A 22,723-nucleotide genomic window follows, 5' to 3' on the forward strand; every position below is an offset into this window, starting at 1 on the left:
AGTTAATCTATAGAAACAATGCTTACCACTGGCTTGCTGTTAATAAAATACCTGGGTAAATCTCTGTTCAAGGCTCTCAGCTCTGAAGGCTGTGAGACCCCTGATTTCCCATTCCACACTCTATATTTCTGTGTGTGTGTCTTTAATTCCTCTATTGCTGCTGGGTGAGGGTCTCCCCGATCCAGCTGGTCTCCGTAAGATAGTGTGTGGCTCCCACTGGGGAGGCCCCCAGTTACTGGCACTGTCATCACCATGCCCACTGAACAAAGTGGGCCAAGCCCAGAGGCAGCCAAAACCACATCTTTCTTCATAGAGGGGAAACTGAGTCCGCGAGCTCAGGGCAAGGGCACCAGGCCCATATGCTGGCCTTCATCTGTCCTCAGCTCCTCCCTGCGGGCACAAGCGGGGACAGGTGAAGAATCTTCCAGCTGAGAAGTGTAAGAGTAGGGATATGGGGGCGGGGAGCAGCAGGCCTGCTCTGTGTATAAACAACAGGACAGCAGGAAGGATGCCAGGGCCCACGGACACCAGCTGCCTCCGAAGTTCCGCTGCCCGGCGCCTCCATGGAGGAGCCTCCTAAGCGCAGCGTGGCAGTGTCCTCCGTAAAGAGGGTAGAGCCGCACGGAGCCCCGCGCTCTCCAGCCGTGAAACCGCCGCCGGGCCCTGCAGGTGGCAACCCGCAAGCTGCCCGCACACGCTGGTTCTCTGTTCCTTTTTTCTCCTCAACCGCTGGGGTTAAAAAAAAAAAAGTTAAAAGCCACCTGTTTTTTTTTTAAACGTGTTGTGGCTTGGATTTCAGCCAGACCTTTTGTGGTGACAGGAAACCCAGGACAGGCAGCCCCGGCCCAGGGGCGCGGGCCGGGCGCACTCCGGGGCTCGCAGACGCGGGGCCCGCGTGCCATGAACCTCCGCGCCGGAGGCGGCAGCAGCGGGCGCCGGGCGGATCAGGCAGCGAGGCGGCCGAGCAGATCCAGCGCAGCCGGGAGGCCGGGCAGATGCGGGGCGGCGCGGCGGCGGTCAGGTGAGCGGCACCGGGCTGGCGGGGACGGGCTGGGAGGGCGGCCCGCCCGGCGCGGGGCCTCGAGACCTCGGCCGCTCCACCCCGGGGACCCTGCCGCTGCTCCGGCGTCCACACCAGCTGCGTGCGGGGCACCCGGGCGGCCCAGGGGACCTGCGTGGCTGTGCCCCCTTCCTGGGCTGCTCCGAGCCTCAGTTTCCCCATCTGTGGAATGGGGGGGTGGGACAGACCTGCCCCGCGAGGAGCCCGGGACACCAGGGTACCCCGAGCGAGCTCCTGCGGGTGTGGTAGGTGGGGGAGGCACAGTCCTGGGGTGGCTTCTCCCTGCAGCAGGTGGCGAACCCACGGCCAGGCTTCCGTGGCAAGCAGCCCTAGAGGAATGACCGTCCTGTCCCTGAGAGCCCCTGGGCCCTGGCAGGCGATCCAGGTATGGGCAGACAGGGCGCTGTTGACTCTGCACACCGCGGTGACTTCTCAGGTTCTGGGGGTGGCAGCTGCAGTGATGACACCACTTCCTGGTGGTCACACCGCGGGCAGGACGCGGGAGGCCAGCTCCATGCATCCCGAGTGTCCTGAGCTTCAGCTCAGGGTCCCTCTGTGCCCCGGAGCCCTGCCGGCTGTTCTCTGTTTCCTTTCATTGCTAAGTTGTGGAGTCCTCCCCGATGAGAGCAATGGGCTCTAGAGGAGGGGCCGGGGTGGCCAGACCTCTGCTTTCATTCTCCCACTTCCTGCCTGCTCCTTTCTGAGGCCAAGTCCGACATCTGGGTGCAGAACTGATGGGTGAGCCTGGTGGAAAGGGCAGGCTGGCATTCTGCTCAGGGTCGGCCACTGCGGCCAGCATCCCCAGGTCAGCGTGTGGGGAGATGCTAAGGCTGTGAGACCAAAGGCCTCCCCTCATTCATCCCCTGCCCATGCGCCAGGCCTGGGGCTGGCACTGACTCTCAGTAAATAGGCAAATAAAAGATGCCTTTTTTTCACAGCCCAGAGGAGAGCTCGTAGCCTAGAGTACAGCTGCTGGGCAGAGCAGAGGTGTCCGTGCCAGCGTGCCTGCTTTGACGCTCCTCTGGCCGTGTTTTACACACCAGGAGGTTTCCAGGGGCTGCCCCAGGTGTAGCTCCTGCACCCTTTTTCCTGGGCTGGTCACCATATGTGATGACAGTGCCAGTCTGTTCTGAGCAGCTCTGGGCTCCTGGCTTCACTGACGTCATATACAAGTCCTTAGCCCTTCCATCCACCCCAGAAAGTAGGTGTTCCCCCCGATTTATAGGCAAGAAAATGGAGAACCAGAGTCTAAATCAGGGCTGGTTTTTTTAATTTTTTTTGAGATGGAGTTTTGCTGTGTTGCCCAGGCTGAAGTGCAGTGGCACAATCTCAGCTCACAGCAACCTCCACCTCCCATGTTCAAGCGATTCTCCTGCCTCGGCTTCCCGAGTAGCTGGATTACAGGTGTGCACCATCATGCCCAGCTAATTTGTTTATATTTTTAGTAGAGACAGGGTTTCACCATGTTGGTCAGGCTGGTTTTGAACTCGTGACCTCAAATGATCCACCCGCCTCAGCCTCCCAAAGTGAGCCACTATGCCCGACCATGATTCTTTTTTTTTTTTTGAGACGGAGTCTCGCTCTGTCCCCCAGGCTGGAGTGCAGTGGCGTGATCTCGGCTCACTGCCAGCTCTCCCTCCCAGGTTCATGCCATTCTCCCACCTCAGCCTCCCGAGTAGCTGGGACTACAGGCGCCCGCCACCTCGCCCAGCTTATTTTTTTATATTTTTAGTAGAGACGGGGTTTCACCATGTTAGCCAGGATAGTCTCAATCTCCTGACCTTGTGATCTGCACGCCTCGGCCTCCCGAAGTGCTGGGATTACAGGTGTGAGCCACTGTGTCTGGCCACGCCCAGCCATGATTCTTAAAAGTAATGATACTAGGCCGGGCGTGGAGGCTCCCACCTATAATCCCAGCACTTTGGGAGGCTGAGGCAGGCAGATCACCTGAGGTTAGGTGTTCCAGACCAGCCTGGGCATCAGAGCGAGACTCCGTCTCTACAAAAAGTTAAAAAACATTAGCTGAGTATGGTGGCACACACCTGGAGTTCCAGCTACTTGGGAGGCTAATATGGGAGGACCCCTTAAGCCCAGGAGCTTGAGGCTGCAGTGAGCTATGATTGCACCACTGCACTCCCGCCTGGGTGACAGAGCAACACCCTGTCTCCAAAAAAAAAAAAAAAAAGTAATAATGATAAGTCGTAATCAGTATTTATTGGGTGCTTACTATGTGCTGGCCGGTGTTCTCTGAACTTAGTATTAACTACTTTAATCTTGATAATAACCCTGTATGGTACTATTGTGATCCCCATTCATGAGACATGAGAGAATGGAGGCAGAGAAAGGTTTATCTACTTACCCAAGGTCACGCAGCTAGGAGCTGGCAGAGCTGGGATTCAAGTTGGGCGTGTCTGTCTTGTTACCATGAAACATCAGTCAGAATCTTTTTTTTTTTTTTTTTGAGGTGGAATCTCGCTCTGTTGTCCAGGCTGGAGTGCAGTGGCTCAATCTCGGCTCACTGCAGCCTCCGCCTCCCGGGTTCACGCCATTCTCCTGTCTCAGCCTCCCGAGTAGCTGGGACTACAGGCGCCTGCCACCACGCCCGGCTAATTTTTTGTATTTTAGTAGAGACCATGTTGGCCAGGATGGTCTTGATCTCCTGACCTCGTGATCCACCCGCCTTGGCCTCCCAAAGTGCTGGGATTACAGGTGTGAGCCACTGTGCCCGGCCCATATCTATGTAAAATTTTTTTTTTTTTTTTTTTTTTTGAGGCGGAGTCTCGCTCTGTCGCCCGGGCTGGAGTGCAGTGGCCAGATCTCAGCTCACTGCAAGCTCCGCCTCCCGGGTTTACGCCATTCTCCTGCCTCAGCCTCCCGAGTAGCTGGGACTACAGGCGCCCGCCACATTGCCCAGCTAGTTTTTTGTATTTTTTAGTAGAGACGGGGTTTCACCGTGTTAGCCAGGATGGTCTCGATCTCCTGACCTTGTGATCCGCCCGTCTCGGCCTCCCAAAGTGCTGGGATTACAGGCTTGAGCCACCGCGCCCGGCCTCATCTATGTAAAATTTAATAGAGATGGGTCCTTACTGCATTGGGCCTGGCCTAATGCCGTCCTCCTGCCTTGGCTGTCCAGAGTGCTGGGATTATAGGTGTGAGCTACCACGCCTGGCCCGTTACTGTTATTTTCAGATAGCCCTGATTGCGTCTCTGGTTCTCCATTTTCTTGCCTATAAATCAGGGAGAACACGTACTTCCTGGGGTGGATGGAGGGGTAAGGACTTGTGTGTGTCGGTGAAGCCAGGAGCCCAGAGCCACTCAGATCTGCCTGATCCTCTCAAGCCCAGAGCATCAGAACGCTCAGTCACTTTACCAAGTGTATCTGCTGGGGAGGCTGGGAAGTTGTGTGATAAACAAAAATGAGGCTCCCCATTCAGGAAGAAGGAGGAGTGATGTTGGGACGGCCTGATTTCTCCTGTGTCTTGGGTGCTCCCTGGGAGACTGGGGAGGTGCTGGCATCGGGCGGCCGCCTCTGACTCTGTGACCCACCGAAAGTCATCAGGTAATAAGAGAAAGAGGTGGGACTGGGGCCCACACCCCTTGTGTCTTCCCGGTGCCTCCCTGTTTGGGTCCACGGGCAGCCTGTCAATGGGTGCTGGATCCTTTCAGGCTGGCGTGCAGGTGCCCAACCCACACTCCTGCCCCACAGGCACAACAGGCAGGACAGGTCCCATAGGTGGTGTGGAGTCTTGCCCAGTTGCCGGGTAGTCATGTGGAGCTGGGGTGGCCTCCTTATCCCACTGCCAGGGAGGCAATGAGTTCAAATCCCAGTTCCCCCAGGCCACAGCGTGACTCTCAGCAGAGCCGTCCCCTCTGGGCTCAGTTCTCTTTCTTTTGGGAGAAGGGGCAGAGGATAAATCATAGGATTGTTTATTCTATTTGTGAATTATTTCAGGCTGTAACAGGTGTAGTGAAAGCATAACTAACACTGATGCGGTTACTGAACAACTTTAAAAAGACACCTCCGACTTCCTATAACATCAACAGACTTTACAGCGAGCTTATTTTGTGCTCAGTCTCTGTTAACTCATTTCACCCTCACAATGGCCCATTACGGATGGGGAAATGGAGGCAGAGAGGCTAAGGAATGTGACCCAGGAAGTTATGTGGGAGGGCTGCATTCAAACTGCCTCTACTCCCACCCGGACCAAAGTCCCTTCCTCCCTGCCAGGAGCCATCAGCCCTGTGCGTTCTGCAATTTTCTGAGCTCAGGGCGGGAAAAGAGCGTTCTTGATACTTAGCTTCTGCCACGCGGAGAACTAGGCCCTTCCTGCCTGTTTCCTGGGCTCCTGAGGCACAGAGCTGTGGGCCTGGTTCAGCTCATGTTGCTCATCCCAGGATCAGAACCCAGGCCAGAGAGCCTGGATGCATTTGTGGGGGCTTCTCCGTGTGCTGGCAGGGAACCCTCCCAAGATCCCCCACTCCTGGCATGGGGAAGGTGGGCCCTGCTCACCCACATGCGGCACAGAGGAATGGGCCCTGGCACTGTCCCCAGGTGTCCAACCCTGAGTCCTGAGACAGGGGCTGTGGTTTCAGGCTCTGAAAAGGAAGCACTTTTGGTTGAGGGCCCAGGAAGGAGCAACCCATTTCTGGGAGGTCTGTCTCACAGGAGCAGGTGGATAGCAAGCTAGAGTGGGGCTGAGTGAGTATCTGGGGCTGAGGCCTAGAGAGGATCCCATAGGTAGCTCTAGGGCTGGAGCTCTGCAATGTCGGGCCAGAGGACCCTGTGCTGGGAAGGAAGATGGGCCACATGCCCTCGTGGGACTCTCATTGTCACCGTGAGCTCTTTCCAAGGCGACACCACCAGTGGGGGCCTGGGCAGGAGGCAGCTGAGGTGTTTCAGGAAAAGGCTGAAGATTGAGGCTGTGGTGTGAGGACTACCCACTTTAGGGAAGTGAAAGAGGCCAGCCTCACCCCAGACACCCCAGTGTGGTTGGGGAAAGGGGATGGTCCGTGGTGAGCCTGGTACCTGGGGACTCATCCTGGCCCTGCCTGGCCCTCAGGTGGAATGCTATGGAATATGATGAGAAGCTGGCCCGGTTCCGGCAGGCGCACCTCAACCCCTTCAACAAGCAGTCTGGGCCAAGACAGCATGAGCAGGGCCCTGGGGAGGAGGCCCCGGACGTCACTCCTGAAGGTGGGTGCTGGTGGGAGTCAGGGTGGGAGCTGGGCAGGTCTCTGACCGCGTACGTGGACACCCCCGTCTTCCTGCTGCCTCCTGTGCAGCCCTGACTTTCCCACGGAGCCGTCACCTGCTGGCTCTTTTCTTTTTCCCGTCTGTTCTGTGGTTTGTTTCTGTGTCCCTACTAGAATTCACACTCCGAGAGCAGGATTTGTGCCTGACCCATCCCCGCTGTATCCTAGGGCCCAGCACGCAGTAGGTGCCCAGGGAACACTTGCTGAGTGAGGTCAGCTGAGACGTGGTGACGGAGAGGTTAGCCGAGGGAACGTGCTCTGGGTTCCCTTGTCAGAAGGTGGCGTGAGCCTTAGAAACTGCAGATGAGGCCATCAGGGAGTGCTTGGAGCGGGGCAGCTGCAGAGACGGCCTGGAGTCAACACTGGGGTTCGTGGACTTTGCCATGTAGCCATCCAGTGGTTTTTCTGTAATCCCCACGGTCATCCGTGAGGTGTCTGCCTTAGAAATGGGATGTTTCTGTAATGCTATCTCGAGGACCTTTTGGCACTGAGTATCATTCCACCTCCTCCTTTCGAATGTCTCTTTCCTGTCTGCACAAGGCTATGGGCTCCTCTGAATGCAAACTGGACGGCGTGCAGATCTGAGTGGTGCCCAGCTCCCACAGTGCCTCCTTTCTGTGCGGCTTCCTGAATCCCTTTCCCACTCCTGGCTAGCTCAGCTCCTCCCTAGGGGATGGGAGGCAGGAGGCAGCAGCTGACCCTCCACACCTGTCCCCGTCTTCCCCTAGAGGCCCTGCCTGAGCTGCCCCCTGGGGAGCCAGAGTTCCGCTGCCCTGAACGCGTGATGGATCTCGGCCTGTCTGAGGACCACTTCTCCCGCCCTGTGGTAAGGTTTCGGATCTGGAAGGGGAGAGGGACTGAGGGAGCCCCCAAGGCAGGAAGGGCCGGGGTTTCCATGTCACTCCCTCCCAGATGGCGGGACGGCGTCCTGTGAGCTGGGGTATAGCCTCACTCCATTGTCAGGCTCAGCAGCCCCCACCTCAGCCGGGGCTCCTGGCTTTGAATCTGAGGCCTGCATGACACCACAGACCCCCACCCTCAGAGCCTGAGTGAAGGCAGGTTGAGACAGCTGGGGATTGGGGTTCGTGAACCTGGGGCTTCTCCTATCCCCTGAGCTCCATGTCTTCTTGTAGCAAATGTGCAGAGAGTCGGTTCCCTCTGGGGTCCTTGAGGTCCTGTAGACTTGCCGAGAGTCAGGGTGTGGGAGGTAAGGGGAAAGCCGCTTGTTTTCCTGCTGCTGACCAGTCGGTATTACAGGGCCACTCTTGTTTGTTCTGTATTTTGTTCCATGGAAGCCTTGTGTTGAAGAAGAAAAGGAGGAGGCTATAATGATTTTTTTAAAAGGTTTGAGGCTGGGCGCGGTGGCTCACACCTGTAATCCCAGCACTTTGTGAGGCCCAGGCATGCGGATCACGAGGTCAGGAGATTGACGCCATCGTGGCTAACACGGTGAAACCCGGTCTCTACTAAAAAACAGAAAAAATTATCCCGGTGTGGTGGCGGGTGCCTGTAGTCCCAGCTACTCGGGAGGCTGAGGCAAGAGAATGGCATGAACCCGGGAGGTGGAGCTTGCAGTGAGCTGAGATTGGACCAGTGCACTCCAGCCTGGGCTACAGAACGAGACTCCGTCTCAAAAAAAAAGTTTGAAGACCTTTTATTTTTGTGCAAACTATCTCCAACTTTTGAGGGAAACATTACGGTAACATTGAAATGTAACTTTGAGGCCGGGCGTGGTGGCTCAAGCCTGTAATCCCAGCACTTTGGGAGGCCGAGATGGGTGGATCACGAGGTCAGGAGATCGAGACCATCCTGGCTAACACGGTGAAACCCGTCTCTACTAAAAATACAAAAACTAGCGGGTGAGGTGGCGGGCGCCTGTAGTCCCAGCTACTCGGGAGGCTGAGGCAGGAGAATGGCGTGAACCCGGGAGGCGGAGCTTGCAGTGAGCTGAGATCCGGCCACTGCACTCCAGCCTGGGCGACAGAGCGAGACTCCATCTCAAAAAAAAAAAAAAAAAAAAAGAAATGTAACTTTGAAATGATTTGGACCAGGCACGGTGGCTCATGTCTGTAATCCCAGCACTTTGGGAGGCCAAGGTAGGCAGATCATCAGGTCAGGAGTTCAAGACCATCCTGGCTAACATGGTGAAACCCCATCTCTACTAAAAATACAAAAAATTAGCCAGGTGTGGTGGCAGGTGCCTGTAGTCCCAGCTACTCAGGAGGCTGAGGCAGGAGAATTGTTTGAACCTAGGAGGCGGAGGTTGCAGTGAGCCAAGATCGCGCAGCTGCACCACTCCAGCCTGGGTGACAGAGCGGGACTCCGTCTCAAAAAAAGAGAGAGACTTCATATGTGTGTTTCGTATCTTTTTTTTTTTTTTTTTTCTTGAGATAAGGTCTGTCTCTGTTGCCCCTGATCTGGAGTACAGTGGCGTGATCATGGCTTACTGCAGCCTCGACCTCCTGGGCTCAAGTGATCCTCCCACCTCAGCTTCCTGATTAGCTGAGACTACAGGTGTGCACTACAATGCTCAGATAATTTTCAATTTTGTTTATAGACACGGGGTCTTGCTTTGTTGCCCAGGCTGGTCTCAGGCTCCTTAGCTCAAGTGATCCACCCACCTCCGCCTCCCAAAGTGCTGGCATTATAGGTGTGACCCACTGCACTCAGCTTGTTTTGTGTATTACAACATTTTGAGCACTTCCTTTAGGCCACAGACTAAGCTGCAAGGGGGAGGGGAGGGTGCCACCTCCCCTTTGCCTGGGTCTCAGAGCCCAGCAGCCTGGAGGAGGAGGATGGCTCCTGAGGGCAGGATCCAGGCCCCCAGCCCTGAGACCTGATCCCGTCTTCCCCAGGAGCACCAGAGTGTTCTGAGTCTGGGGCCTTGCTGGGCCGTGAGCCCCTGGTCATTATGTGGTGAAAGCAGCCGGAAGTGCTGGGACTGGCTCTTGGCATCTGCCTGGGCTTGGCAGTTAAGCTGGAGGCCACTTACTCTCCTTCACAACAGCAAATGTCATTTCTCTAGCTTTCCTCCAAGAGGAAACTCTTCAGAAGTAAGTGAAGTGATGTAACAAAAAAGCATCTGGATTTCTCAAAGAAGGAAGTTGTCTTTTGAAAAGCATCTTTCAAACATTAGATTTTCAGAGGCCCGTGGGCAGACAGGTCGGGCTGGGAGTGTGCAGCACCAGGTGGACCTTGACCGTGCTGCCACCTTTCCTGTCCTTGAGCAAGTCCTCGGTGCCCTCTGGCTTCAGTTTCCTTCTCTGAGTGAGGGGTGTCGGGGTCTGCTCTGGGCCTGTCTCGGCAGATGGGCCTTAACAGGGAGATCCTGCAGGGTGGGTATTTGACTGCCCCCGCCCCCCAACCCGGGCAGGGTCTGTTCCTGGCCTCTGACGTCCAGCAGCTGCGGCAGGCGATCGAGGAGTGCAAGCAGGTGATTCTGGAGCTGCCCGAGCAGTCCGAGAAGCAGAAGGATGCCGTGGTGCGTCTCATCCACCTCCGGCTGAAGCTCCAAGAGCTGAAGGTGGGTGTGGGGGCGCCCCACCGTCGGGCAGCCTGGGGCCGAGGCCAGGACTGTGGAACCAGGAGGACCCTGCAGCCTCTGGATCCCTCTCCGGTGGTGATCTCCCTCTCGGCCACAGGGGCTGAGGTAGCAAGGCTCCAGACAGGCAAGGTGGAAGATGGGCCCTCACCCCACGGCGGGAAGTTTCCCTGTTAGTCTAGACCCTCCTGTTGGAAGGAATAGAAACCCAACCTTAAGTAGCTTAAACCAGAAAGAAAAATGTATTTTCTTGGTGACTGGAAGGTCCTCCAATGTCAGGAATCTTGCTGTCTCCCAACTCGACTTTCTGTGTCTGATCCAGCCTCAGGTAGGCTTTCCAAAACTGTGTGGTGGCAGAGATGGTCCCGGCAACCACACCTTGCTTTCCAGCAGCCGAGCCTCCTGTGCAGATGACAGCTGCCTTTTCTCAGTGGTCATAGCAGGAACCTCAGGCCTGACTTTCATTGGCCAGTCCTGGGCCCACCCCTGACCTGATGACGATGACTGATTGGCCAGTTCTGGGTCGTGTGCCCACCCCTTACCCAATGACAGTGGCTGATTGGCTAGTTCTGGGCTGTGTGCCCACCCACTGAAGCAAGAGGGTGAGCTGAGTTCCTCCCTGAGTGAGCCACATGACCTGGACAAGGACGGGTGGTGTCTTGAAGGTGACAACAAAAGAAGGTGGGGGTCCCAGGCCACAGATGTTCCTGATGTAGTCCTTGGGTCTGTGTGTGCTTTGGCCTGGGTGCCCTGTGTGCCCTGTGCTGATTCATGAGTGCCTGGGAATGCAGAAAGTAGAATATTCATTAGGAAATAGGTAAATTGGTGGTAACAAAAAACCCCAAAACATAGTGGCTTAGAGAAGATGTGTTCATTTCCTCACATAAAAATCCCATGGGTGGTCTGGGGCCCCTATGGCACCTAATGGTATTGGAGAGGGCCTCCTTTTCCATTGCCCTGCACCTAACCAGCAGAAAGCGGGAGGGGCAGAGAGGCCGCGTCGCTCTTGCTCACATGCCCGTGGCCCAGCGCAATCCCACACAGCACGTCCCTGCAAGGGATGCTGGGAAAGGTAGCAAGGGATGCTGGGAAAGGTAGCATGTGACCTTGGTGGTGCTTGTCCAGCTGATCATTGTTTACTGTGAAAGGGAGAAAAGGGATGTGGCATTGTGCTGAAACTCACAATCTCTGCTCTAAATGGTGCCTGGAAGAAATAAGCTGAGGGGCTTGTGTGAAGGGAAAGGAACTTCAGCCCAGCTCACCTGTGACCCCTCCTTGACTCACCCTCTGCAGGACCCCAATGAGGATGAGCCAAACATCCGAGTGCTCCTTGAGCACCGCTTCTACAAGGAGAAGAGCAAGAGTGTCAAGCAGACCTGTGACAAGTGTAACACCATCATCTGGGGGCTCATCCAGACCTGGTACACCTGCACAGGTGGGCCGAGACCCAGATGAGGAGTGAGGAATGAGAGACTCCGCTGGGCTCACGTTCAGATCTGAGCTGTCCAGTGTGGTGGTCACTAGCCAAATGTGGCCAAAGTTAAATTAACTAAATATACATTTCCTCAGTTGTACTGCCTGCACCGGACAGTGCTGTTCTGGATGAGAATTAAACTAGTGAATTACATGGTGTGTCAGTTTGTACAGTGAAGAAAAAGGGAAAGGAACTAGCACGTGTTAAGGTAAAGCGAATGTGACTTTAGGGCAGAATGTAAAGGCATCACGTGACTTTTTTTTTTTGAGACGGAGTCTCGCTCTGTCGCCCGGGCTGGAGTGCAGTGGCCGGATCTCAGCTCACTGCAAGCTCCGCCTCCCGGGTTCATGCCATTCTCCTGCCTCAGCCTCCGGAGTAACTGGGACTACAGGTGCCCGCCACCACGCCTGGCTAATTTTTTGTATTTTTAGTAGAGACAGGGTTTCACTGTGTTCGCCAGGATGGTCTCAATCTCCTGACCTCGTGATCCGCCTGCCTTGGCCTCCCAAAGTGCTGGGATTACAGGCATGAGCCACCGCGCCCGGCCGGCATCATGTGACTTTTTTTTTTTTTTTTTTTTTGAGACAGAGTCTCGCTCTGTCGCCCAGGCTGGAGTGCAGTGGCGCGATCTCAGCTCACTGCAAGCTCCGCCTCCTGGGTTTACGCCATTCTCCTGCCTCAGCCTCCCGAGTAGCTGGGACTACAGGCGCCCGCCATCTCTCCCGGCTAGTTTTTTGTATTTTTTAGTAGAGACGGGGACAGGGTTTCACTGTGTTCGCCAGGATGGTCTCGATCTCCTGACCTCATGATCCGCCCGCCTCGGCCTCCCAGAGTGCTGGGATTACAGGCGTGAGCCACCGCGCCCGGCCCATCATGTGACTTTTAAGCAAAAACTTGAAGGTCAGGGAACAAGCCAAGAGAATATCTAGGGAGGAATGTTCTGGTGGGGGCAGCCGTGTGTGCAAAGCCTGAGGGGCAACTCCGTGGTTGATATGTCCGGTGCCTTGAGGAGAGGCAGAGAGCCAGGTGTGGCTGTAGCTCTGTGTCAGGGGAGGTGAGCTCAGGGGTGGTCAGGGCTTTTCTTTAAGTGCAGTGGGGGCCACAAGTGGGTGCTGGACATACTTGGGCTTTAATAGGTTACCCTGGCTGCTGATTGAGCTTGGACTGAAGAGGGAGGTGACTGAGGAGAGGAGGATGACTATGATTGGGTTGGGACAGGTGGTGGGAGTGAGGAGTATCTAAGTGCAGTGCCAGCTGAAGGTTTGGAAACGGAAAGTAACAGATGAGAAAATTGTCTGACTGGGTGCGGTGGCCCTCACCTGTAATCCTAGGGCTTTCAGATGCAAAGATGGGAGGATCACTTGAGCCCTGGAGTTCGAGGCTGCAGTGAGCTCTGATTGCACCACTGAACTCCAGCCTGGGCAACAGAGCAAGACCTTGTCTCTTAAAAAGTACAAAACAAAACAAACAAAAAACAGAGAGATAGAAACCTATCAGAGTAACTCATGATATTTAAGGGTGGAGCTGCTGAAACTGAGATGGGAAGCTGAGGGGCTTGGGAGGGAGGGCGGGGTTTCGTTCCATTTGGACAGGTTGGGTCTGGCGTTGGGAGTGGCAGGTTGGCACTGGACACGTGAGACAAGTTGGAGGACAAGGTCTGGGCCAGCTTTGGGGCAAGGCTTGGGCCAGGGACAAGAGGATCTTTGAGGTTCTAAGGCTTCCCTTGGTGCCAGGAGGTCTTAGATTGATCTGGGCCTCGGAATGGAACCCATGGGGAGGGGGCAGGCCAGCTGAGGGTGGCCTGGGCTGCAGGTGCACCCTTCCCACTTTTTTTTTTTTTTGAGACGGAGTGTCACTCTGTCACCCAGGCTGGAGTGCAATGGCACGATCTCAGCTCACTGCAAGCTCCGCCTCCCGGGTTTACGCCATTCTCCTGCCTCAGCCTCCCAAGTAGCTGGGACTACAGGCGCCCGCCACCTCGCCCGGCTAGTTTGTTTGTATTTTTTAGTAGAGACGGGGTTTCACCGTGTTAGCCAGGATGGTCTCGATCTCCTGACCTCGTGATCCGCCCGTCTCGGCCTCCCAAAGTGCTGGGATTACAGACGTGAACCACCGCGCCCGGCCCCTTCCCACGTTTAGAAGCGTGTGTCCCTCCACTCTAGGGTGTTATTACCGCTGTCACAGCAAGTGCTTGAACCTCATCTCCAAACCCTGTGTGAGCTCCAAAGTCAGCCACCAAGCGGAATACGAACTGAACATCTGTCCCGAGACAGGGCTGGACAGCCAGGATTACCGCTGTGCCGAGTGCCGGGCACCCATCTCTCTGCGTGAGTGGTGGCAGGGAGAGAAGAGGGTGAGGGAGCTGTTCCTGGCAGGGGAGCTGGGTGCACAGGTGTGTAAGGACACATAGGTCAGACAGCTGAGTGAGGCCCTGGGGCGGTCCTTGCTTGTTATCCTTGGGAAGGGACAAGGGTCTGTTGCTGCCATTTTTTCATTTCTCACTGAAGCAGACTGAGGTTCCAGGCATTCTGTAACTCGCCCAGATCACTGAGGAGCACCTGGGGGGCTGGGACCCAGCCTCCGCCTTCCCATGTGAAAGCCTCATAGACGGGGACCAGGGAGAAGTCACACGGCACAGAAAGTCTAGACGGGGACCGGGGAGAAGTCACACAGTTGTCATGCATATGCGTGTCAGCTCTTCTTTCTAGAGAGTTGCTGGTGTTAATTCATGAAGTCTCTGCCGCAGTCCTACAGTGAGGCCCTGTTTATATCCCATTTTACTGATAAGAAAACAGGTCAGAGACGCTGGGACTGCCTGAGATCTTGTGACTGAGGATAGGATGAGTCAGGAGGGAACCCTTGGCCTGGCTGGCTCTCTCCCTGAGGGTTGTGGTCCATGGGAGGACAGACCATGAGGCTGGAAAGCTGAGTGGGGCTTTGGTGAGGCAGGGACACTCATGGCCCCTCTGACCCTGCAGGGGGTGTGCCCAGTGAGGCCAGGCAGTGTGACTACACCGGCCAGTACTACTGCAGCCACTGCCACTGGAACGACCTGGCTGTCATCCCTGCACGCGTGGTGCACAACTGGGACTTTGAGCCCCGAAAGGTGGGAGTTGGAAGGTGGGAGCATCCCACTGGGGAGGGAGAGGAGGAAGGAGGATGGGGGTGTGGAGCCGTTGTACCCCGGGGTGTGTGCTGCTGGCTGCACGGGCCCTGGGTGGGTGTGAGAGGTGTCACCCGGCCATGCCTCGCAGGTATCTCGCTGCAGCATGCGCTACCTGGCGCTGATGGTGTCTCGGCCCGTGCTCAGGCTCCGGGAGATCAATCCTCTGCTGTTCAACTACGTGGAGGAGCTGGTGGAGATTCGCGTGAGGCTGGAGCCCTGGAGTGGGGGGCAGGGGCGCTGTGTCAGATGGGCCCTAGGGCTGGGCCAGTACCCTCTTCTCCTCTGGGCCATGGGAGGTTCTGAGCAGAGGAGGGAGGCCACCTGCTTAGGGTCAGCTGGGCACCGTGGCTGCCCTTTTGGTTGAAGATGCTGGAACCGTGTCCAGTAGTGATCTGATACCAGGCAAGAATGCAATATTAAGTTTTCTAATAGCCACGTTAAAAAAGTAAAAAGAGCTGGGTGCGGTGACTCACGTCTGTAATCCCAGCACTTTGGGAGGTCGAGGTGGGTGGATCAGTTGAGGTCAGGAGTTCGAGACAAGCCTGACCAGCATGGTGAAACTCCATCTCTACTAAAAATACAAAATTAACCAGGTGTGGTGGTGCACGCCTGTATCCCAGCTACTCGTGAGGCTGATGCAGGAGAATCACTTTAACCCGGGAGGCGGAGGTGGTTGTGAGCCGAGATCGTGCCACTGCACTCCAGCCTGGGCAACAAAAGTGAAACTCTGTCTCAAAAAAAAGTAAAAAGAAATAAGTGAAGTTAATTTTAATAGTATATTTTATTTAGCCCAGTATATCCAAAATATTATTTCAACATTAAATCAATGTACGTTTTTGAGATATTTACATTCTTTTTTTTTTTTTTTTGAGACGGAGTCTCGCTCTGTCGCCCAGGCTGGAGTGCAATGGCACGATCTCGGTTCACTGCAAGCTCCGCCTCCCGGGTTCACGCCATTCTCCTGCCTCAGCCTCCCGAGTAGCTGGGACTACAGGCGCCCGCCACCTCGCCCAGCTAGTTTGTTTGTATTTTTTAGTAGAGATGGGGTTTCACCGCGTTAGCCAGGATGGTCTCTATCTCCTGACCTTGTGATCCACCTGCCTTGGCTTCCCAAAGTGCTGGGATTACAGGCGTGAGCCACCGCGCCCGGCCAAGATATTTACATTCTTTTTCTTTTTGTGCCATGTCTTTGGCTCTAGCATGTGTCCTCTGCTGAGTCGCACTGCAGGGCAGCCACTTCCATGTGCTCCATGGCTGTGCATGGCTGGGGGCCACTCTCTTAGCCAGCGGTGAGGGAGGAGGTAGGGCGGGAGCCGAGGGCAGACGGGAGCTGCCGTCCCGGCAGGACGTGACGGTGTCTCACGCGAGGTGGTGAAAGGAGTCAGGTCCCATTTTACCCAGGAGGAAACTGTGGCAGCAAGTTGAGTTGCCAAGGCCAGGGCTGGGGAGGCAACTGGGATTTCTCTGGAACTTTGGCTTGGTCCTGAGGCTGCTGGCTCCTAGACAGTTGTCTGCCTGTGGGACTGGGTGAGGGCAGAGGGAACGGAGGGTTTTCTGGGCCATGGTAAACGAGCCTCACGGTCCTGCCCAGCCCGGGAGCTGTGATTTTGGACTTTGGTGAAGCACTCAGATCTCAGCCCATCGTGGGGAACCAACCCCTCCTGGCCCTGTCTTGGCCCCGGGTGTGAGGCGAGACGTCTGTGAGCAGGGCTGCCTGTGAGTCCCACACAGGGGCAGGCAGCCCTGTGTCCTGGCTAAGGAGGCCTGCCTGCTCCCACCTTGTTTGCAGAAGCTGCGCCAGGACATCCTGCTCATGAAGCCATACTTCATCACATGCAGGGAGGCCATGGAGGCTCGTCTGTTGCTGCAGGTCAGACTGCCAGCGGGACTGGCGCCTGATGGGAAGTGCAGCCAGAGCAGTGAGGCCCTTCTGGCTCAGGTCTTTTCCAGACAGCTTGTGCATGGAGTGCCTTTTTAGCAGAGGGTCTCCTCACCATGGTCCCAAGGAACAAAGCAAACAGGCGTTCAGCCCACGAAAGAGTTCTCCCATTAGTTCAGTTCGGGAAACCCTGTAGCTTTATGTGAATCTCCATGGGGTGGGCCCAGCCCAGCCCTCCTCAGGCCGATTGACCACAAAAACAATTTTCAAGGTTCATCTAATCATTTATTCAACAGATACAGATGTTCTAGATTCTGGAACAGTGAACGAAACAGGCAGTAAGGCTTGCCCTTAGAGAGTGCCTTTCAAGTAGGGAAGACAAGAAAAATAAGTTGTGTGTTGGCGTGGTGAGCTGTGTGACAAGACAGAGAAGGAAGGGTGGGGAACACGGGGATGCAGTGTGGCTGGGAGGGGCTGCACTGGGGAGTGGACCCGGCTACACAGGTCAGGAAATGTGGCCCAGGTCCATCTTCCCCTGTTGGCTTCCTGGGGCTCCTGGATTCTACTCCTGGGGCCCAGACCCTTCTGTAGCTCGTTTCTCTGTGGACACCCGGTCCCTGACCACTGGAGCGACCATGGGTGGGCAGTGGGAGGGGCCCTCCCCAGTGCAGGGGTCACAGCTGCTGGGACTTGGCAGCTCCAGGATCGGCAGCATTTTGTGGAGAACGACGAGATGTACTCTGTCCAGGACCTCCTGGACGTGCATGCCGGCCGTCTGGGCTGCTCACTCACCGAGATCCACACGCTCTTCGCCAAGCACATCAAGCTGGACTGCGAGGTGGGCCTCTGCCCGAGGGCCGCTTTTCTCCAACCCCGGCCCTGAGTGGGGATTGGCAGGAGAAGCAGCCCAGCCCAGTGTGTCCCTGGCCTTGGAGTGCCCAGAGGGGCTGGCACTGACATGCCCATGCCCCAACCCCACACTGTTCCCCCCAGCGGTGCCAGGCCAAGGGCTTCGTGTGTGAGCTCTGCAGAGAGGGCGATGTGCTGTTCCCGTTCGACAGCCACACATCTGTGTGCACTGACTGCTCTGCCGTCTTCCACAGGTGGGTGTGGCCTGCACCCTGCACTCAGGGGCTGGGGCTCTGCCCTGTCCTCTGGGGAGCTGCCCCTTGGCCTCCGGTAGGATGATGCCATGGGAGCTGGCACTGCTACCCCGAGAGAGGGGAGACGTAAAGACTCTTTGACTCATAGGGCCTTTGCTGACCCTGAGATACGAAGTCAGACCCTGATGTCTGTGACTAAATAAGAAGTTCCCTTAGGAGCAGCACTTGGGGGATGAGGGGGCTGCCCCTTCCCAGGGCCATCCCGGACCAGCCCCTGAAACTCCAGCTTGGTCTTGGATGTGTTCATAGCATCCAAGCTGCTCCCTTTCTTCACTAGGATTGAAGTCACTCTTTCAGGGTTAGTATAGGCTAGAGATTCCCAAACTTACAGTTCCTGTCACCTTTTAATGTCTCAGTAATTGTTTCAAAGTGTTTCTAAGCCAAAAGAAATTCCTGGTGGGGCGCGGTGGCTCAAGCCTGTAATCCCAGCACTTTGGGAGGCCGAGACGGGCGAATCACAAGGTCAGGAGATGGAGACCATCCTGGCTAACACGGTGAAACCCCGTCTCTACTAAAAAATACAAAGAACTAGCCGGGCGAGGTGGCAGCGCCTGTAGTCCCAGCTACTTGGGAGGCTGAGGCAGGAGAATGGCGTGAACCCGGGAGGCGGAGCTTGCAGTGAGCTGAGATCCGGCCACTGCACTCCAGCCTGGGCGACAGAGCGAGACTCCGTCTCAAAAAAAAAAAAAGAAATTCCTAACACTTTGATTTATTAAGTACTTATGCTCTCGTTTTTTGTCCTAGCCACTAGACCAACAGGGAAAAATACTTATGTTCAAACAACTTTAGAAGTACTTATATCCTAAAGATTTAGTGGCTCTTTGGAAAAATAGTATACACAAATTAGAAGAAAAACATTTTAATTTCATTCTTCAGTAAGTATGATTACTTACTCATGATACGAGCGCACCTTTTGGGCCCCACACATCTTCCAGACCTGGAATCAGAGGGAACACTCCCCCGCAGTTTCTGTCCCCTGATTTTTGCCTGGAATTTGCTACTTTTCATAGCAACTGCTGAAATCCCAGCTCTACAGAGCTACGGGGTCACACAGATGGGACTGTGGCAGAAACTAAGGTTGAGACTGACTGACTTGAGCTAGTCGTTTGCTCAGTGTCTGACAGATGTTAATTACTACTGTGTTCTGTTTAAAAGTTTGAACTAGGCTGCAGTGCCCCAGGGTTCCCTGATGCACAGTTTGGGAGCCAGGGGAGGTGCCAGGCACACTGGGATAGGAACAGCTGGAAATCGTGAGGAAGGGCTCTGAGTCTGGCGTGGCTACCTGGCTCAGCCCCTCAGCTGTGTGAACTGGGACCTGTGTGGTCGGGGGAACGTGAGGACCCCCTGGAGGTCCACATCTGCACGCCGGTAAGCGCTCTGCACACGGCCATACAGTCATTTGCATCTGGGTGCAGACCCCGATTCTGCCCTTTGGTAGTGGCTGTAGAGGGGATGACAGGAACTGATCTAGGATGCTTCGGGGCTTCAGTGCTGGAGTTTCCTGTGCAGAGAGCCCCAACCTGTTTCTGCCCCCAGGGACTGCTACTACGACAACTCCACCACGTGCCCCAAGTGTGCCCGGCTCAGCCTGAGGAAGCAGTCGCTCTTCCAGGAGCCAGGTCCCGACGTGGAGGCCTAGCACTGAGGAAGAGTGCTGGGCACCCTGCCTGGCCCGCCGGGACCCACCCTGCCAACGTCAAGCTGTTCGTCCTGCTCTGGAGACCCCTGGGGTGTGGCCCCTGGACCCCTCCACCCCTGCTGGGTGGGCAGTGTCGAGGACCGAGGGGGTGGGTAGTGTCAGGGACCGTTGTCTCCCAGGTGCTTGCTGGGACTCGGGGCGGCCGCACCTGGGTGTGCTGCTGTGAGGGGTCCTTGCGTGGCCCCCATCCTTCCCCCAATGGGCAGGGAGTTGGGGGGACATCTCACCTCCCCCATGGCACAGAACCCTCCACACCCCTGGACCAGGGCATCTGGGCCCTAGAGATTCCACAGCTCCCGTCCTGGCCACCCTGGAAACTCATCAGGCCAAGACCCCAAGAGAGCTGCAGAGGAGTGTTGCGTAACACCTGAGGCTGTGGCTGCACACACCGAGGAGTGTTGAGTAACACCTGAGGCTGTGGCTGCCCACACCCCGCCAAGGGCTGGGTCTCACCTGCGGTGGGGTTTTGGCTCCGCCTGGAGGCTCCATCCCTTTCAGCCACTCGTCGCCTTGGGGACTTCTGGTTGTCCCCAGCTGAGGCTGTTCACAGTTGTCACCTGTAGACCTGCCTCTACCCTGGCCTGAGATTCAAAGGCCTCATTGGGTGGTCAGTTCAGTGGGGTTACCTGTTGTTTCTGTACAGCAGCAGGGAAGGAGGCCATGGAGCTTTTCCCTGCTGGGCACTCCTGCCTTGGCCCAGCCCCTTTCCTGGTGCTCCAAGCTAGGAGGCCGTGGCCCCAGCCTGAGGAGAGTGTCCTGGCCTCCAGGTGTGGAGCAGGGACTGTGTGCTGTGGGAGGTTTCAGTTAGGCGATGGGATCCTACAGGGGTCTGATGGCATTTCTTGGAACCAGATTTGCCTGAGGAACTCTGTCCTGCTGCCTGTGGAGGGCTCTAGATAGCTCGGAAACGACCAGCCAGTGGCCTTTTGTTTGGGGGCCTGAGGTCAAGAGCTGAGAGTATTTGCTCGACAGCCCAATCAGGAAGATCAGGGCAGGGGCGTGTGGGAGGTCCCTCACTCCACAGGACAGAGGCCCCTGGACAGCAGAGGAAACCTACAGCTCTGGGTGAGGGGACACTTGGCTTTGGTGTTTGCACTTTACAGATCCTGCGGTCCACGAGGGGCCTCAGGAGAGGACATGTCAGGACATGGCTTCCCAGCCTTTTACCTTGGGAAGTGGGGGTGCTCCTGTCTGTCCTTTTCCCCCACACCCTGGACTGCACTTGGCTGTTGGTGCACATGGTTGGCACACATGGTGGGCAGAGGGCAGAGAATGTCACTGCTTGGATATTTGTCCCCTTTGACCAGGAAGCCCAAGAGGAGACACCTCAGCCAGCAGAAAGGCCACCCAGCTCACTGGCTCATTCCAGGAGCGGGAGAGATGGCAGGGTCTCCTCTTTGCCCTCCGCCATCAGGAAGGGGATGGTGTCCTCTTCCGACTGTGGTGGCTTTAGGCGAGGTTCTTACTGTCTGCTCTGCCTCGGTTTCCCCATCTGGAAAATGGGGGCAGGGGTACTGACCTACCTCAGGTGGCAAGGTGAGCAGGGAACATGTTGGAGTCCTTTAGAGAGTGTGATGTGAGGTTGGATCAACAGTGTGGGTTCCTGTCCTGCTTCCCCTTCCTCTTTGGGGCTGAGGAGGAGGTTAAAGGCCAAATGCTGTTTCCCAACACCCCGAAGTCTGCACACGTCTCATGAATGCATCACATTTCTGTCATATGGATATTAGCCATTCCGAAATCTGTGTAATCAACTTCACATTATTCAAGTTACAAATCACTGTGTCCATAGAAAAACTATGCTGGCATTTGCTGGACAAAGGGTTGGGCCCCTTTTATTTTTACCTGCCACCCAGCATCTTCCCCACCTGCCCCTTCTGGGTGACACAGTCTGTAAACAGAATCATGTATGGGTCTTTGTCTGAGTCTGTAGCACAGCAGGAAAAGCCCAGCAAGGACCCAGTTTGCACCGCCAGCACCCACACCATGGGTGGTCCCACAGCACGGGACCAAGCTGGCCTGAGGGATGCCCAGTTGTAACAATGCTGCTGTCACTGTCTCATTAAATATATGTCCTTTCGCCTGGTGTGTGTGTGGTGAATTGGGGACAAAGTAAGAGAAATTGGTTTGTTGACATACAAGCCATTTGCAGGCTTAGGAATGACAGCTTTTGCCATCCAGTGGGATTGAATGTAATATGGTGTGAGGTGAAATAACATGTCCTGATCGGTTGGGAGAACGACCTGTGGTGGTGTCACACAGACTTGTTGAACATCTCTCGGATTAAGCTGTTCTCCTGCCTCCGCCTCCCGAGTAGCTGGGACTACAGGTGCATGCCACCACACCCAGCTAATTTTTTGTATTTTTAGTAGAGAGAGTTTTATCATGTTGGCTAGGCTGGTCTCAAACTCCTGGCCTCAGGTGATCTGCCTGCCTCGGCCTCCCAAAGTGCTGGGATTACAGGTGTGAGCCACGGCGCCTGGCCAGGCATCAGTTTTTCTCAGTGTCAGATGTCCTTCCAAAAGGGCATTCCCACCGGCAGTGTATGACAATGTCCATTACCCTATAGCCTCAACAGCAGATTGTGTGGTCATACCTTTCAATGCAGTGTGAGAAATGTCTATTTGTCATTTTAATTTGCATTTCTCTAATCATGAGTGAGGTCAAACTTCTCATATGTTTCAGGATCTAATTTATTGATGAATTATGTGCCCATTTTTTCGATTGGGTTCTTGGTATTTTTTCTTCTTAATCTTCTGAGTTTCTCACATATTGGGGATATTAGCCTGTTATTTGTGAGATGTAAATATTTTCTTTATGAATTGCCATTTGACTTTGTGGTATTTTCTTTCCTATGGCAAAGTTTTATTTTGCTTACTTTTTTTTTTTTTTTTTTTTTTTTGAGGCGGAGTCTCACTCTGTCGCCCGGACTGGAGTGCAGTGGCCAGATCTCAGCTCACTGCAAGCTCCGCCTCCCGGGTTTACGCCATTCTCCTGCCTCAGCCTCCTGAGTAGCTGGGACTACAGGCGCCCGCCACCTCGCCCGGCTAGTTTTTGTATTTTTAGTAGAGACGGGGTTTCACCGTGTTAGCCAGGATGGTCTCGATCTCCTGACCTCGTGATCCACCCGTCTTGGCCTCCCAAAGTGCTGGGATTACAGGCTTGAGCCACCGCGCCCGGCCTTTTTTTTTTTTTTTTTTTTTTGAGACGGAGTCTTGCTCTGTCGCCCGGGCTGGAGTGCAGTGGCCGGCTCTCAGCTCACTGCAAGCTCCGCCTCCCGGGTTCACGCCATTCTCCTGTCTCAGCCTCCCGAGTAGCTGGGACTACAGGCGCCCGCCACCTCGCCCGGCTAGTTTTTGTATTTTTAGTAGAGACGGGGTTTCACCGTATTAGCAGGATGGTCTCGATCTCCTGACCTCGTGATCCGCCCGTCTCGGCCTCCCAAAGTGCTGGGATTACAGGCTTGAGCCACCGCGCCCGGCGGCCTTTTT

General features: G+C 55.5%; 1 protein-coding gene across 9 annotated transcripts; it reads left to right on the forward strand.

Moving 5' to 3' along the window:
- The first annotated feature begins 835 nt into the window (after positions 1 to 835).
- DEF8 (differentially expressed in FDCP 8 homolog) lies at positions 836 to 21,312 on the forward strand. Of its 9 annotated transcripts, none has more exons than XR_004439116.1 (14): positions 843 to 1,021; positions 1,349 to 1,445; positions 6,121 to 6,254; positions 7,042 to 7,139; positions 9,687 to 9,836; positions 11,148 to 11,289; positions 13,491 to 13,655; positions 14,307 to 14,434; positions 14,583 to 14,696; positions 16,284 to 16,364; positions 17,122 to 17,211; positions 17,367 to 17,476; positions 19,073 to 19,607; positions 19,650 to 21,312. XR_004439116.1 is itself a non-coding variant. In XM_033219463.1 (13 exons), the coding sequence occupies exons 1-13, from the start codon at positions 996 to 998 to the stop codon at positions 19,173 to 19,175; spliced, it is 1,614 nt and encodes a 537-aa protein (XP_033075354.1). In that variant the 5' UTR covers positions 836 to 995; the 3' UTR covers positions 19,176 to 21,312. The 9 variants fall into 9 exon arrangements, 6 of the variants coding, with proteins under 6 accessions (XP_033075354.1, XP_033075349.1, XP_033075348.1 ...); XR_004439115.1 differs by having other exon boundaries at positions 844 to 1,021; positions 17,071 to 17,211; XM_033219463.1 differs by having other exon boundaries at positions 836 to 1,021; positions 1,349 to 1,567; positions 6,118 to 6,254; positions 17,071 to 17,211; positions 19,073 to 21,312.
- Positions 21,313 to 22,723: the final 1,411 nt, after the last annotated feature.

This window comes from Trachypithecus francoisi, unplaced genomic scaffold, assembly GCF_009764315.1.
Source record: "Trachypithecus francoisi isolate TF-2019V2 unplaced genomic scaffold, Tfra_2.0 Lachesis_group10, whole genome shotgun sequence".
Taxonomy (NCBI): domain Eukaryota; kingdom Metazoa; phylum Chordata; class Mammalia; order Primates; family Cercopithecidae; genus Trachypithecus; species Trachypithecus francoisi.